This window comes from Spea bombifrons, chromosome 5 (assembly GCF_027358695.1).
Source record: "Spea bombifrons isolate aSpeBom1 chromosome 5, aSpeBom1.2.pri, whole genome shotgun sequence".
Classification (NCBI taxonomy): domain Eukaryota; kingdom Metazoa; phylum Chordata; class Amphibia; order Anura; family Pelobatidae; genus Spea; species Spea bombifrons.
Genome location: NC_071091.1, coordinates 94599266 through 94615345, shown reverse-complemented (window position 1 = coordinate 94615345; position 16080 = coordinate 94599266). Strand labels below are relative to the sequence as shown.

Here is a 16080-nt window from a genome sequence, read left to right as displayed (position 1 = left end):
CTCTTTAAGGCCATAACCCCAAATTCAAGCAATTAATTAAAATGGGTTTTTTTATACCTATAATCTAAATATTTTTGCTCTGGATATAGTTAAATTACAATTTTTTTCCCTTGCGTTTAGAACATATTTCTGGTTTCCCGAGGGAAGCCAGCAATAACAACTCTTGGCAAGGATGACCAGCTGGTTCACGCTGTTTTCTTCTATGCCGGTTCCTGTCATCCATGGACAATAACAGAAAATGATTCAATTTATTCATTTTTTTTATTAAATGGCAATTAAAGTTGAAGCCATAGTCAAACTCTTCATGTCTACACTTGTTTTACCTCTTGATTGTTAAAAGTTGATAAAATTCAAGATCAGCTAGGATTCTATTCATACTGTTAATATAACGCATATATTGTTAAGGTTTTGATAATCATGTTCATTTCATCAGTAAATGTCCAATTCCCCGCAGGAACGAGGCTCTATCAGAGATCTGTTTCAAAATCTGTGCCTGCAACACGGTTCGTGATACTCTTAAAGAGCGACCTGTCAATGTTCAGTTTTACCTGCTCTTCATGAAACCTAGTAAAGAGAAAATAGACTTCCTTCTCGAGGTGAGACATAATCGTCTATTTTTCAACAAAGGGTCTCTCTCTCACTCTCACTCTCCAAAACATATATGTAACTCTCTACCATGTAAGCAAAATAAACCATAGTAGAGCGGTCATTCTGCTTGTTCCCTACCAAAGGACACTCCAGCCTTTTGCAAATTTGCGAATGCATTGGTTATTCTCCAGAATCCCACCACATGCCCTGCAGGAGATACGCTGCATTCAGGGGTTTAGACCCCGCAGCACATGTGTAAAGTCTTCCCATTGATCTTTATTGGAGCACTTTCCTGGCCCTGATTGGTTGCTTAAGCTGTCAGTCGGTTATAAGAGTTTGATTGGAAATCTGTGATAAGACATCTTGTCGGATCTTGCAAGAGAAGATTTACAGGATGGCTGCCAATTCTGTGTCAGGCAAGTCTTTCTTTTATTTTGGCTTATGAACGATGCCTATTTAAAGTACTCAGAGTGTTTGGGTCACTCACGGATCACTTTAATATGCATTATTCTATCGTAGGGGTCTCAGGAACATTAAACTGTCTCTGGAAGATTTCATCACATAACAGCAATGCCGAAAACAGAGGTTTACATGTAAATGTCACCGCAGGGTGCATAATGATGAACCTTACAAAAAAGCTACAACTGATCAAATGTTTCAGGGGTATTTGTAAGGCTAAATTAAACTAAAAAAATCCAGTTACTTATGATTTAATGATATTTAAAATAGCTTATACTCATTTTTAAGTATTCATGTTCTTTGGCTGCACCACAATTAATTATTTTGTACATTAATCTGGCATACTAGGGTTTCAGAAGGAATCAATGTATGCAAATATTTTATATTCCATGTCATTAACCCATTTCTGATGCATAATCCATCAGGTATTTACTAGAACATTCAAATTTGAACAAGCCACGGAATCCGAGAAGAGGGCCGTCGCGTCATTTTTAAAGTAAGTGTATTTTCTTGTTGCGCTCCTTATTTAACAATCTTGCCATCGTATCATAATGGAGATTGGGAGTTTGTTTCTTTATCTTTGGACCTTGATGAAATGTAAAGCTATTCACTGTAAAAAAAAAAAATGATGTCATAATGCTATAAAATAGGTTTCTGCTCTTCTCTGTAGGAACCTTTGTCTGGGCATTGAGGATCTGCAATTTGTTTTCATGATTTCTTCCCATGAGCTTTTTATAAAGCTGTTGACCGATGATGAGAGAAAGATGTTGGTGGAACAGATACGCAAGAGAACCTCACGGGTCAATCTTTGTACCAAGCCTGTGACCTCCTTCTATGACGTACCAGGTGAGATGTTATGGGGTATAAACATAAGAAGTGTGTCTGCAAATTAGTTTTAACTTGGTAATTGTTCTTCCTTCTGAACATTTTTTTTCTTTCTTTGATTTTGTTTGAATCCTGTGGTTGATCTGGTTTGTATGTGTTTGGCACTATATTCATCAAAGTGCTAAACACGAGGCAGTCAGCCTGGTAATCAGTTTAATGCTTCATTTCCAGCACCTTTTATCTATATCATTAGTTTGTATATTATTTTATAATAAAATGTGTGTATTTCCGAGGCCTGGTCATTTATAATAATCTGCCTGGTTAGCAACGTGCCCAAGGGAGATAAATTGTGTCTGCTTCCATACTAACCATACCAAGGTTAAATATATCTATATTGTGCTCAACGTTTCAGCCTCTGGAAGTGTGAACATTGGTCAGTTGGAACATCAACTCATCCTCACCATGGACCCCTGGAGAGTCCGACAGATCTTGATAGAGCTGCATGGCATGACGTCTGATGGCCAGTACTGGACAGTGTCCTGCAAGGTAGGAACCCTCCAGCTCCTACCCTATTGCTGGGGGAGGATTATGTAGGCTGCGGTACATCGTGTGCGTGATTCACTGTTTTGTGATCAATTAAATTAAGTTGCTTTGCTAAAAACACTTTTATTTTTCATTATGATGTCTTTTCAGTGGGAAGTCCCGTCTATTTATAGCGGAATAATCCTGAATATAAAAGATAAACTGACGCGGGACCTCATTTATATCCTCTTGGCTAAAGGCTTACACTGTAGTGCAATCAAGGTAATTTGTTTGTTAACTTACCTAGTGGCTCTAGATTTCAGAACAAAAACAAGCACTTCCATAATGGGTTCTTTTAAGACAAAACTTTGATTTTAGATACCATGACTGCAAGCTTCATTTCCCAGTTGTGTGTATTTTGAGCTATATAGAGCGTAATATAATGTTACTACCATCCCCCTTCTCACATAAACAAATGGCTGGTTAGGCTCTAGGACTGCAATGCTGTTAGTTAATACCCATGGGAGACGGATCTTGCAGTTGTTGTGTGTAGATCCCATTACTCGTTTTAGCATTTAGTAAAACGTGAGACAATGATCAAGAGACCACCGTACATGCAACAAAATTAAGTCGCGTTTGTACAGCGTGCTTGATGGGGCGTTTATACTTAAAGGTGTTCCGTGATCCCGACACCCTGCTGTCCACTCTCTCTGCCTGTATGCTTGTCTGTCCAGTTCTTCCGCATTAGGGAGAAAGCAGAGGGGTCCAAGTAAATACTTGATGGCTTCCAACACAGCAGCTTTTCATGAATTTCTCTTTGCTATAGGATGTTAATCGTTACATTAAATCCTGGCTACTGAAAATTGAATGCTTTAGCTTTATGTGGAAATCTCTGCTTATTTACCATCTTTTGGTTTGTGGCCGTGTGTAATTGTAGACATAGTTTGTTTGGGCGGCGTCCTCCTCACCTTGCTTCTGTAAGTCCAGATTGTCCCATTGTTCAGTGCTGAGGAATATGCCGGCGCTCTGTCAAGAAACGACATGCGTGTCTTTGTGTGTTTTCAGGATTTCCCGCATGCCAAGCAGTTGCTGTCTGCCTGTCTGGAGCTGGTGACAGAGTTCTCCCCTAAGCTGCGGCAGGTCATGCTCAATGAGATCCTGCTGTTGGACATTTATACCCACGAGGCTGGATCCGGTAACTCTGGAGAGCGCCCTCCTCCGGAACTCATCAGCCGAGTACGCGGGTACCTAGAAATGAGGATTCCTGGTAAGTAGACGGTAAACTTATTTAAAAGTTCTGCCTGAATTGCACGATTAAGTTTTAACCGTTGGATCTTCACGGGTTTCATCCATTGCCACTGCTGTAAGACTTTATTTTACGGTAAACAAGAATTTGTTTCTTAAGGTTGTCTCCGGGATCAAACATGTTTTTGTAAAGAATATAAACTCTGATATATGATCTGATCCTTATTGTTTTTGTTTCTTGAGTTTTTTTTTTAACGATAGTGATGGTGTCAGTCTGTTTGTCCCGCAGACATTCCCCTCCGACAGATCGTGGCAGAAGAATGTGTTGCCTTTATGCTGAACTGGAGAGAAAATGAATACCTGACGCTGCATGTGCCGTCATCCCTTGTGCAGAATAATCCTTACGTAAAGGTAAGGTCTTCAGGGGGTATATATAGTCAGCGCCAGATACTGTAAGCCTGCAACCCGAAACATTAAACCTGGTTCCAACTCGCCAGTTAGTTTAGGATACTTTTTGTTTTCTTAGTGACCCTATTCAAGGAAAATGACCACCTATCTGCATATTTCCAGGCTTCAGGGGTATGTGCGTAAACCCCTCTCTGGCGTTGCCAACTTGCTTGTTGAACTTGTTAAATGACAGAAATTTTATTAAAAAAATAAATAAAAAAAATTAAAGTGACTGCAGCTAAAAGCCACATGGCTTGTCTACTTGTTCTCCCTGGAAGACCCTAAGTCATGCCCGGCCCTGTATTCCCAAGATAGCGTCATGCTTTATAAAGATACTAATAAGGTTAAGTGTGTGATTTAGGGATGAAGGGCTAGTAGCAAAGCAAAAATCTATTCTGCTATTATTCCAAATAAACAAATCTATTTAAACGCCAAGGAAAGGGTTCATTCTGTTGAATGTTTAAGAAGCCGCTTTGTTATATAGTTGTGATAGATTAACGCATGTGACGTTTGAGTTGCAGCTGGGACAGCTATTGGCGGCCACATGCAAGGAGCTGTCTGGTTCGGATAGCCGGAGGACAGCTAAAGAACTATGGGAGGTGGTGGTGCTGATCTGCACGGTCTCCAACCAGCACAAGAGAGCCACTGATGGCAGGATTAGCCTGATCAAGAACAGAGATTCCACAATGGGTATCATGTTTCGGTGCGTAGCCGCCATTAACCCTCACTTCATGGGATCGCCAACCTGACTTTCTATTTACTTTTACTTTCTGAATAATGTACACTGCAGGCTTTGCATGAAAATCCAAACAGGTTTTCCTACATAAAGAGGGAGTGGAGTTACTGTTTGTGCCAGAAGATAAAAGGTTGGGTTAAGTAATTATCTGTCTTTGTGTAGATTAGACAACACCGGACAGAAAGTCTGTAAGTATGATGGTGCAGAGTATTTATAAGTAAATGTATTAGTAAAGTGGCCAAAGTCTTTAGCAGCAGAAGTGGAACAGCCATTTTAAAGTTAACAACTGAAATAATTAAATACAAATAACAAAAGTTATGGGGGGTAAAGGTGATGGAAAACCCTTCCACTTACATTTAAGGGGTAGTAGAAGTATTATTAAACACTCATCTACAGACACCAGACAAGCCAGCAGGCTTGTTTTTTTCCCTCAGAAATCTCATGATGCTTTCACAACCACAAGGGATTCTGGGTAGGTACATGCAAATAAGGCCAACAATAATCACCTTTTGCCTCTATATCCACTTTATACATGGATCCCTTGAATGCCATAACTTTTGTTATTGGTATTTCTCGTGCTTCCCCAAGCTTTAAATAGTAAGCCAGTATCCCAACCTCATGCTGACGAGTCCCATTAAGGACGAAACAGCTGTCCATGAGTGGTGATCTGGCTACTGCACCTCTTCCCGAGTTTTGTCTAAAGGCTGTCCTGTACAGCGGGCAATCACTTTCAAGGGATCCATGTATAAAGTGGACATGTATTTGCATGCACCTACCCAGAATCCCTTGTGGTTGTGGCAGCACCATGAGATTTCTGAGGGAACATCAAGCCTTCTGTCATGTCTGGTCGACGTGGATGAGTGTTTAATAATTAAATGCATCAATAGAAACATCATTCCTGGTAGTCGTGAATGCCAAACGCTTACCAGAAAAAGCTATTCATTTTGCACCTAGAAATGTCCGTTCCCTGAACTCAATACATTTGAAATGGCCAGAGACAGCGAATGCCCTAAAATATCCCGAATATGGAGCATACAGGCGCATGTGTATAATCTCACATATGCTGATCCTTTCCTTTTTTTATATGAATTTACTTAGTCTGGAACATCATAATGTTTCTCTACGGTCTCTCCCTAATTACTTTATTTTCCTTCGTTCCAGGAGCGAGCTTATTTCTTTCATAAAGAAGTTCCGCGTAAGTCTTAAAGATTATATTAAAAATATATATATATATCCTCTCTGAATATGTCCACATTTTAGCTTTTTAGTACATATTATAATTTTTACTACTACCCCTCCAAAATATTTTCTTTTATTTAACTCCCATGGGCAGAGTTTGCGATCAGATATCCCTGATTTGTTAGGATAAGCCTGATAGCAGGAGCAGACCCTTAATGATCCATATTAAGAATGATTATTATTATCTTTTATTTATATAGTGCCAAAACTTTCATCTTTTTCTCACTGATTATGCAAGCGCCTCATTTAGTAAGTAAGCCCCACTCAGACCTGAACTGCTTAGATTGTTTCCGGGGGTTACTGATGATCCATCAGAAACTTTCTTTTTCAGGAACCGCTGGTTTTAACCACATTGATGTCCCTCTTTGTCAAGCTCCATAATCTCCGGGTCAGTATACTATCTTGTTCATTTCAAAATAACAAATGAGTTTGGTTTTTGTACTGAGTTTGCGCTTGTTTCCCGCAGGAGGATATCGTAAATGATATTACAGCGGAGTACATTTCCATCTGGCCATGCTCCATACTAAAGTAAGAGCTCTTTCCTCTGTTTATAGGTTTTTTTAACGTTCCCGTTTATTGCGTGTTCCGCGGCAGATTTCCCGCTGGATAGCGCACCCACGGGTGGATCTCACTCGCTCACTAATCTGTCTGGAGAAGCCACTGTTTTTCAGTTGACTTTTTACCTTATGAACCAGGGTTCTTCAAACTTGAAGTCGGACCCCTATATTGGGGGCACTAGACTGCACTCCGGGTCCCTGCACTGCACTGTACAGTAGCATTTAACCCTGTAATTGTGATTACCAAGAAGATCTTAATTGGTAAAAATAACTTCATGATTGATTACGGTCTTCCAAATGTGTTTTAAAAACTTGCTCACAAGTCAAAAATGACCCCCTTCCCCTGTGAGATTTTTAATGGGGGCGTTAGCATAAATACCGCATGGAGTCAAGGGAAGAGAGCCTGAAGAACAATGATGTAGACAACAAATGGAAAACCAGTCTACACGAAATGCTGTCCTGTCTGCGGCTGCCGTGATCGGCTTCGGACCGCAGCTCTCTGTACAAAGCAAGTTCTAACGGCCCCTTGTTTTTGGAGCGAGTCCCTCTCTGGACAGCACGCTTGCCTTGTTGGTCTCCATAATTCTTTACAATCATACTCTCCTTTCAAATCCCTTATCCTGTGCGATTATTTTCTTTTCTTTCTGCCAAATTACCTACAATGGCGGATCTTTAAGACTAATGGCCAGAAACGGGTAACGGTAGGAAGTTTTGTGTTTTTATTTTTTTAAAGTATATAACGGAAGCATCTGACTTCTCTGCTTTCAGCCTCCAGTCTGTAGACTTTGACGCCGTCTCGGTGACGTTGAAGGAACTGGTAAACCACTCTCTAACGATTAATTCAAACAACTACTCGTGGCTCAGTATCCAGGCAGATATATATTACGGTATGTTGCGTCATCTGCGCGTCAAACTGAATTAAATGTCTGCAAGCGTTTCCAGCTATTGTGATCGGGTCCTTTTTATTGTGCTCCTTACATGCTTCCCCCTGCAGTCCCTTTCAGCGACTGTGTGTTTGACGTTACTAAATACTAATATACTGTCGGCCGCTATATCATCAGACGCCCGGGTTGAATGCTCAGCTCTCACCTTGGCTGTCGGTGGAGGATGGGAAGACCACCGTGTCTAAACAGCTGTTGCTGGGTCGTAATGCTGCACAGAGAGCTGGAGTTACGCTTTGGTAGTTATAATGCCTGGCAGCCCCACGCAAGGCTTTGTTTATTCAATTTCCCCCCCCAGAAATTGGTTCTTGGTCTTATTATTTTTGTATTTATTATTTTGCCAGTAAGGCAGAGTGAAGTTCTAATTGATTAGCGGTTTTATAATGACATTTATTTGAATTCAAATCAGGTATTCTGTTCAAGATTTCACCCTCCCGTGTGCTATTATTTCTTGTCTAAACATTATAGCTACTCTGGCAAGATCTGAATAATTGGGAATTTAGGGTGACTATAGCAGCCCTTAAAATCTGGCAGTCCTTAAAAAAAAAAAAAAAAATATATATATATATATAATATGCATTGCGCAAGATAGAGACATATAAATGTCCCCAGCAAAAGGGAATGGCTGGTCGAAGTCTGATTGTCTTAGCAGCTCCTCAAAGCCGACTGCGACCGATGTTAAAGAGCAGATGCAGCTACTTGAGACGGCTGAACCAACAGCCCACCTTTATAGCCACGTAACCATACGATTCCCTGAGAAAAGCTTTGCTTTCAAGGCACGTATCCGGGAAAGATTGCACAACCACAACGCCATCAGAAAACTGATTATTTTTATTATTAAAATATTTTCTTCACGCCTAACCCTCTGTGAGCCCATTTTGGCTGTACTCAGAATGTATTAAATGGTTGCATAAATATAACTTTTTATACCAAGTATCTAAAGATCTGGCGCTTGGTTTGTATCTCTTCTTCCATTTATTCGAAGAGTTTGGGGGCTGATGATTACTGGGAGCTAAGAGAAGTGATCTCTATTTTGTGGAAGCCAATAAATCCCTTTTGTATGTTTTGATACTTGCCGTCCCTGATTTATCTCCTCCGATTGCGTTCAATGAAGGGATTTGTTTGAAGCTTATGTAGAAAAGCATTTCATTGCTCTGTGCCAGATCTTTAGATACTTAAGAACCCACTGAATAAATTCTGGGCGCAAACAACATGATTTTAGTTATTTGAGAGAGGGAAATGTATTAAATGGGGGCAGCACATAATGTTGTAAAGGTATTTTTGATTAGTTCCGACCAGCTTTGTACGGGTAGAGCGAAGAAAGAGCAGAGAACTTCAAGGGGAAAAATACATTCTCCTCCTGATGCGTAAAATACAGTCCGCTATGGCGTAGGTTGGAAACTCATCTGGAGGCAGCCATACTAAAGCCATCTTTGAGCCAAGATATCACGACTGACCACAAGCGCTACACTAGGCCGATTCTTTACGGCAATACAAATGAAGTCTGTTCGTGTCCGGCTGAGTAATTAAGACAGAGGCATTCTGATGTTTACTACAGGCAGCATGAATAAGAGTCGGGGGTTTTGTCTTTTATGTGGGGCTAAGATAACCAAGCTAGAACATATACAAATGGCTAATTTGCTAGTGTTGCCATCTTTTGGCACAAAGCTATGTTTTTTTTTTGGGGGGAGGGGTATTTAGTTTTACCCTAAATGCCTCTAAAACTGTGCACTGATTGGAGGGAAACACGAGCTATAGGTAGTCTTTATATGCTAAAAACGAAGCATGTGACGCTCCTCCTTTTAAGTATAACTTACACCCCCGGTGGATTACATTGATTATTATGTGTCCTAATGTTACATACATGGACCCAAATAACTGTCTGATGTATTCTGTTTCAAGTCTTTTTTTTTTTTTTGTCTTTTACCTTCTTCAGCCGCCAACGAGTATAGCGCTGCCTTAAACTATTATCTTCAGGCTGGGGCTGTCTGCTCGGATTTCTTTACTAAAGAAGTTCCACTCGAAATTTACTCGGATCAGGTCAGTACCCGATATATTATTTCTACAGGGGACAGCCAAGTCTCTGCAGCTCCTTATACCGTTTGTCCCCGACTCATTAGTTGTGTTCAGAACAATTTCACAATCAAACTGGCAGCGTTCCTGAAGGGGATAGGAATTGGAACGTATGTTCTGGTGAGGCTGGTACTGGTGGCCAGTGCTGTATTTAAGGAGGTTGCCCTGGGCCAGCCGCCCCCCCTAGCGGCCGATATCCTTCCTCAAGCCTGACGACCTCTATTCTGGGCCTTGCCCTCCTCCTCCGAAGATGGTGCAAGAGAAGATGCTACGAAGGCTGTCCAAGTCGGAGGTCTCCTCAACCATCTCCTTGATTGACAGCACAATGGGCGAGTGGCATTATAAGCGAGTCGGGCTGCACATTGCGCTGATTGCCTCCTAATGCAGCAGAGGGGCTGCAGCCTCCCCCTTCTGTCCGCCTGCCACCTAAATACTCTCTCTCTTACGGATCCTCTGTTTAAAGTTCTTCTGTTTACTTTTTTGTGTTTTCATACAGGTGATAAAAAGGATGATAAAATGTTGCTCAATGCTGAACTGCCACACGCAAGTGAGTATTTAAAAAAAAAAAAAAAAAAAAACTTTTTTTTTTTACTTTTTAATGTTTTCTATCAGAGTACTCTGCAGAGCTCCCTATGCTTACGTGAAATGTCACTATTAATACGTTGTGACAGTCACTGAGATTAAACAGAGCTGCTTCGCTAGCCGTAAGGTTTACCTTTGATTTGCTGTTTCTGTGCTCAGATTTGGTAAAATTAAAATATGTAAACTGCCAGCTCTGCTGAGCCTTTTCAACTCGCAATAGACTGATCTACAGATCGGATGTAAGTATATCACGTGTCGAGAGAGAGCTGAACACCTGTCCGGTGCAAAAAACAAAATAAGGGAAAAGAAAAAAGCTAGTCTCAGGCTCAAATACTACAAATGTATAATATGAGGCCTACCAAACAGGTGTGAGCATGCTGCAAATTAGGGCTGCAACTAACGATTATTTTAATAATCGATTAGTTGGCCGATTATTTTTTCGATTAATCGGATAAAAAAAATTAATGTAAATTTTTCATTTATTTAAAATAATTTACTAAACAAATGATGTTAAATACAAACAGCAGAATAAAAAAACTTTGATAATACATTTCTTGTCTTTATTTCCCAACCAGCCCCCCAATATATGCACATTTGAGCCCAGGCTTGCTACGCTGCCTCCCAGACATGCCATGCTGCCCCCCCACATATGCCACGCTGCCTACCACAGCACTCCACGCTGCCTCCCACATATACCACGCCACGCTGCCTCCCACATCTGCCACGCCACGCTGCCTCCCACATCTGCCACGCCACGCTGCCTCCCACATCTGCCACTCCACTCTACCCCCCACATGCCACTGTGCCTGATACGCCTTATACCCCCTGAAACACCACTCCATCCTCCCCAGACATGCCACCCTGCCCTCCCCACATATGCCACGCCATGCTGCCTCCCACATCTGCCACTCCAAAATGCCTCCCACATATGCCACGCTGCCTCCCACATCTGCCACTCCACGCTGCCTCCCACATCTGCCACTCCACGCTGCCTCCCACATCTGCCACTCCACGCTGCCTCCCACATCTGCCACTGTGCCTGATACGCCTTATATCCCCTGATACCCCACTCCATCCTCCCCAGACATGCCACCCTGCCTCCCAGACATGCCACTTCTCTACCCCCAGATATGCCTTATACACCCTGATACACCACTCCGTCCTCCCCACATATGCCTTATATACTGTATATGCCTTATACCCCCAGATATGTCACTTCACTGCCCCCAGGATTTAGATTCCCCTAAATTAACCCTAAACTCCCCATTAACCATAACTGCCCCTAAATTAACCCTTAACACCCCCTTAACCACAACATCCCCTAAATTAACCCTAAAGACCCCATCAACCACAGCATCCCCTAAATTAACCCTAAACACACCATTAACCACAACTGCCTCAAATTAACCCCAAACACCCCATTAACCACAGCTGCTCCTAAATTAACCCTAAACACCCTATTAACATAACTGCCCCTAAATTAACCCTAAACACCCAATTAACCATAACTGCCCCTAAATTAACCCTAAACACCCCACTAACCATAACTGCCCCTAAATTAACCCCCACCTCCCCTAACTTTCAGTAGCCCAAATATATATATATATATATATATATATATATATATAATTACATACATATATACACATATATACACACACATACATACATACATACATACATATACTTACAGTTAGATGAGTGTCACAGCCATGTGGTTCTGGCCTGGAGAAGGAAGGGGCGGGGCCAGTTGTCACAGTGATTACAGGGAGGGGGAGTAAGTAGGAGCTGCTGCTGTGAGACGGTGAGTCAGACTAAACGGGTTATATAATGAGGGGGATTTTTCAGAGCGTTTGCTCTGAAAAAACCCTCATTTTATAATCGATAATAATCGATTCAACTAATCGATAATGAAATTCGTTGCCAACGAATTTCATTATCGATTATTATCGATTTTATCGATTAGTTGTTGCAGCCCTACTGCAAATACAGTGTTTTGGGCTGTACAATGTATATAAAAAAACAAAAACTGTCTGCGCTTCTCACCCTAATAAAGTTGGCAACAAATATATAAACATAATATAAATGAGAGGATTTGGTTATATGAATTGGCCAAAGCATAATTAAGCTCACCCGCCACGTCAAGGCACACTCTCAATAGGGTGAGAACCTACTTTCACCTCCTACATAGTGGGCACACAAAGCAGTTTATATTGCTACCAAAACCTTAATGTGTCGGGGGAGATGCAATTAAACCTCCTCCCCCATTAACCCCTGGACAGCAAGCTGCAACCAGACTGATGAGGAGCCAACAACCTCAAATATGTGCAAACAGGGAAAAGAAAAAAATGTCGGTGCACTAAGGTAGTCACAGGCTCAAATAATACAAATGTATAAGATGAGGACTACCAAACAGTGTGAGCATGCTGCAAATACAGTGTGTTGGCTGTACAATGTCCGGTGCAGTCTGCAGAATCCACAAAATCCATTTTCAATGAAGACCCCATGAAAAGTTTAAAGACCCCGCATTAAAGTGCGTGTGATGGCTGGAGTGTCTTTAGTAGAAGGGCTAAGCCGGTCCGTATTAATGTTAAATTAAATTAGGATCTGCTCAGCCTTTCTTATGGAAGAAGCTTTTCGGGATGGGCGGAATACGTTGTACGATCGTGCGAATTCATGCTTAAATGAACGTCAGTCGTACGTAGCAGGTCTGTTCCCTCTTCTTAGTGGCAAATTTGTCTGTTTTTAAACCGTTCTGGTGATGATTAGTTGCCTATCCATGATTGGGGTGATGCTGATATGCCTGCTTCATACCGTCTCTGCCGCAAAGTTATGCCAAACGAGTTAAAAATGATTCTCTTCATCCTTTTCGCTTCACAGGTAGCGATACTGTGTCAGTTTCTCCGAGAAGTTGACTACAAAACCGCCTTTAAAGCCTTACAAGAACAGAACAGGTAATGGCAAAAAGAAAGGTGACTTGCTTATTAATCACCAGGAAGTATGACCCGCTGCCAAGATAAATATCTAACCGTCGCTAGTAAGACAAAGTAAATGTCCCAAAACCTGTGCAGCATCATCGTAAACATTAAGAATCACGGCGTGGGAGACACGGTGGGCAACGACAGGGGCTTTTAAGGCAAGCAATGCATTTAACTGTAACCAGAACACCTTATTTTCATTATTTAAAAAATTATATATATATATTAGTGATAAAGCTCCCCAAAGGCACAAATCGCTTACATCATAGTGGTAACTACCATACATACAGATCTTCCATATAATGTTTAAGTCTCCATCCCCAGGTCTTTCCTGTGCCCAGCATGAAGAATCCTGTAGAGCCGCTTGGCCTCTGCCCTGTCCGTTATCCGGTGCAGATCCTTGCGATGGCGCGTAGCTAGTCTTGAACTCATCTATTAGCAGATAATGCCCCGCAGTGTGATGTGCCCCTCGTTTTACTGGAAGGACATCTGTGAGGGCTGCATGGTTTGCTTCGCTGCAAAAAAATGAAGTCCCCTTAAAGTCTAAAAAAGTGAAGCAGCCTTCATGTATCGGTATTGAAGGGAGATACCAATCTTACAATAACCGGGGGCTGTAGTCTGGGGGGCGAAGCCGTGGGTACAGAGCTTTTCACAGTGAAGTTGCATTGTTCCTGCACACAACGTGAGATACATTGTCTTTTTCATATGAAAACTTCCGCTGGGTCTTACAGGCGCTCCCAGAAGGTCACCGCGTCATATGTAGCTAAAGTCATTAACTGTGTTTTGTTTTGCAGTCACGATGGGATGGATTCCTATTATGAATACATCTGGGATGTCACTATTTTGGAATACTTAACACGTATCCTTTCCATAATGCATATACACGCATGTAATATGTATAGCACACTTTGGGTTATATTCGCTATGGGGAGAGTGTGCAGGAGAGGAGTCGTTTCAGCTCCTGTGAGCGTCTGCTGGCTCTGTACGAGGTGTAGATAAATCAGTGAGATGTCTCTTTATTCATTGGATAATACAGGGCTGGTTTAGCCCTCCGGAACTGAGAAACTTGCCACTGTCAGCCCTTCGTAATTAATGGTCAAGTAAAACCCACAACTCTCCTGCCAGTAAATAGTCTCCCTCTAGTAAATAATGTAGTTTAAATACTGAAGCAGAATAGAACCATCATCTTAACCTCATACTGTTTTTGATCATTGCACTCCTTGAGAGGGAATGGAAGTGACCTGTAATGGGGCAGTTGTGGTGGTAACGGGGTAGATGAATAGCTACGCTGCTGAGAACACCGTATCAGGTTTGATTTAACCGTTTCCAGATCTACACCACAAGAGAGGAGAGACGGATAAAAGACAGATTGCGGTGAGTACATACAGTCCATGTGACAATCGAGTGGCACTCCTACTCCCATCATGCATCCTGCAAGGAGTGTGAATGTGGCTGCCTGGGCATCCATGACCTCTGCAGAGAATCCGCTAGAATATTCCAGCCACATAATATCAACCTGTCTTTCCTCTTAGTAAACAAGTAGTAATACTTTAACTGGCTTTTAACATCAGCGCCTGTCCAGACAAAAGCGTAAAAAACGCCTTCCGGAAGGCCGGCAGTGTATTTTCACCCCAGTCCCTTACAGTGTATTTTCACCCCGCTAGCACCTGTCGTATCTGGACATTTTTGTGATAAAATGGGTTTTCAGTCAGAACATGTGAGTTGCGTGTTGGGTTACATGTCCGCATACATGTGCTCAGCGGGGAGAATGAGTTATGGCGTAAGGGTCACAAAGCGGCAGTGCAGTTTACAAGGCAGCCCCACCGTGCGGTTTTATAGCGTGTAGTTTGTGTGCTGTGAGCGGGAAGCCCCTATACGTGTAGAGGTAATTGGGGCAATTACATCCCACCCGTGTAATGTGTGTTTTTCATAAGCAAGGGCTTGTATTTCTTGGGCGATTCCCCCAGCCCTGACCCGGGGCCGCAGGTCCATCACTCTCACCGTCCTCTATGGCATCATCGCAGAGGCTGCGCTGTAGCTTATTATTTGTTTTATATAGCACCATCAAATTCCATAGCGCTGTACAATGGGTGTCTGCTCTCCCCATAAGCCTACAGAGCAATGACCTCCCAGGGAGCCTTATTACCCAGTATAGTGAACGCCTTTGATAATGCTTTGATAACGCACACCGGTTTAAATACGCTTTATCCAGGGCCACCGACACTCACTGCATATGACTCCTTATAATGTAAAGTGAAGTCAGGACAATGAAACTGCAACTCTCACGTTAGCGAATACACCCCGTTACGCATCAAATTGCATTCTGAATATAGATTCCGAAGCATTTAAGACTCTGTTCTCCAATTTGGTGATTTAAATTGTAATTTGGAAGGCAGAGGGATTGTGAATCCTGATGCCCCGTCCCGACGGTTTGATGGCGGATCTCGCTGCCTTTTCCTTCCGAAGGAGTTGAGTTGCAGCTCAGACTCGGTTAAGTTCCTGCATGAAGTACGGTCAGCCCCAGATTATGCAGAGTGAAGCTTCAGCTTCATTGTGAAAAAGTTAACGTTCCTGCAGCAACAGACACCGTACTTATTCTACCCCTTCTAGTAAAGTTGTGATGCGGCGTGCAGGCTGGCTATGGCTTCCGTAAGCAGCAGGCATCTACTGTTTGAGGCTACTTTGAGCCACGATCTCTTCTCTTTGTAGATAAAGGCTATTGGGCAACCAGAGCTGAATTCCAGTAACCCCGAGGAAGTGCTGCAACTCGCCGCACAGAGACGCAAGAAGACGTTTCTCCAGGCGATGGCGAAGCTCTACTTCTAGCATCTCCTGTACAGTTTTATGTTACACAGACACCAAAAAATAAAATCCTTCTGTAGCTTTAA

General features: G+C 42.2%; 1 protein-coding gene across 1 annotated transcript in view; it reads left to right on the top strand.

Annotated features, from left to right (window-relative positions):
• The window catches only part of INTS8 (integrator complex subunit 8), a 22507-nt gene extending 6427 nt beyond the window's left edge, over positions 1–16080 (top strand). The window contains exons 11-28 of the mRNA XM_053468254.1: positions 455–596; positions 1473–1543; positions 1718–1893; positions 2285–2418; positions 2566–2676; positions 3460–3661; positions 3929–4050; positions 4608–4789; positions 5984–6017; positions 6393–6449; positions 6528–6589; positions 7387–7505; positions 9496–9599; positions 10129–10179; positions 13095–13168; positions 13987–14051; positions 14523–14566; positions 15902–16080. Of these exons, the coding sequence (XP_053324229.1) occupies positions 455–596; positions 1473–1543; positions 1718–1893; positions 2285–2418; positions 2566–2676; positions 3460–3661; positions 3929–4050; positions 4608–4789; positions 5984–6017; positions 6393–6449; positions 6528–6589; positions 7387–7505; positions 9496–9599; positions 10129–10179; positions 13095–13168; positions 13987–14051; positions 14523–14566; positions 15902–16018 (1867 nt within the window). The 3' untranslated portion in view covers positions 16019–16080. The remainder of the gene's footprint in view (positions 1–454; positions 597–1472; positions 1544–1717; positions 1894–2284; positions 2419–2565; positions 2677–3459; positions 3662–3928; positions 4051–4607; positions 4790–5983; positions 6018–6392; positions 6450–6527; positions 6590–7386; positions 7506–9495; positions 9600–10128; positions 10180–13094; positions 13169–13986; positions 14052–14522; positions 14567–15901) is intronic.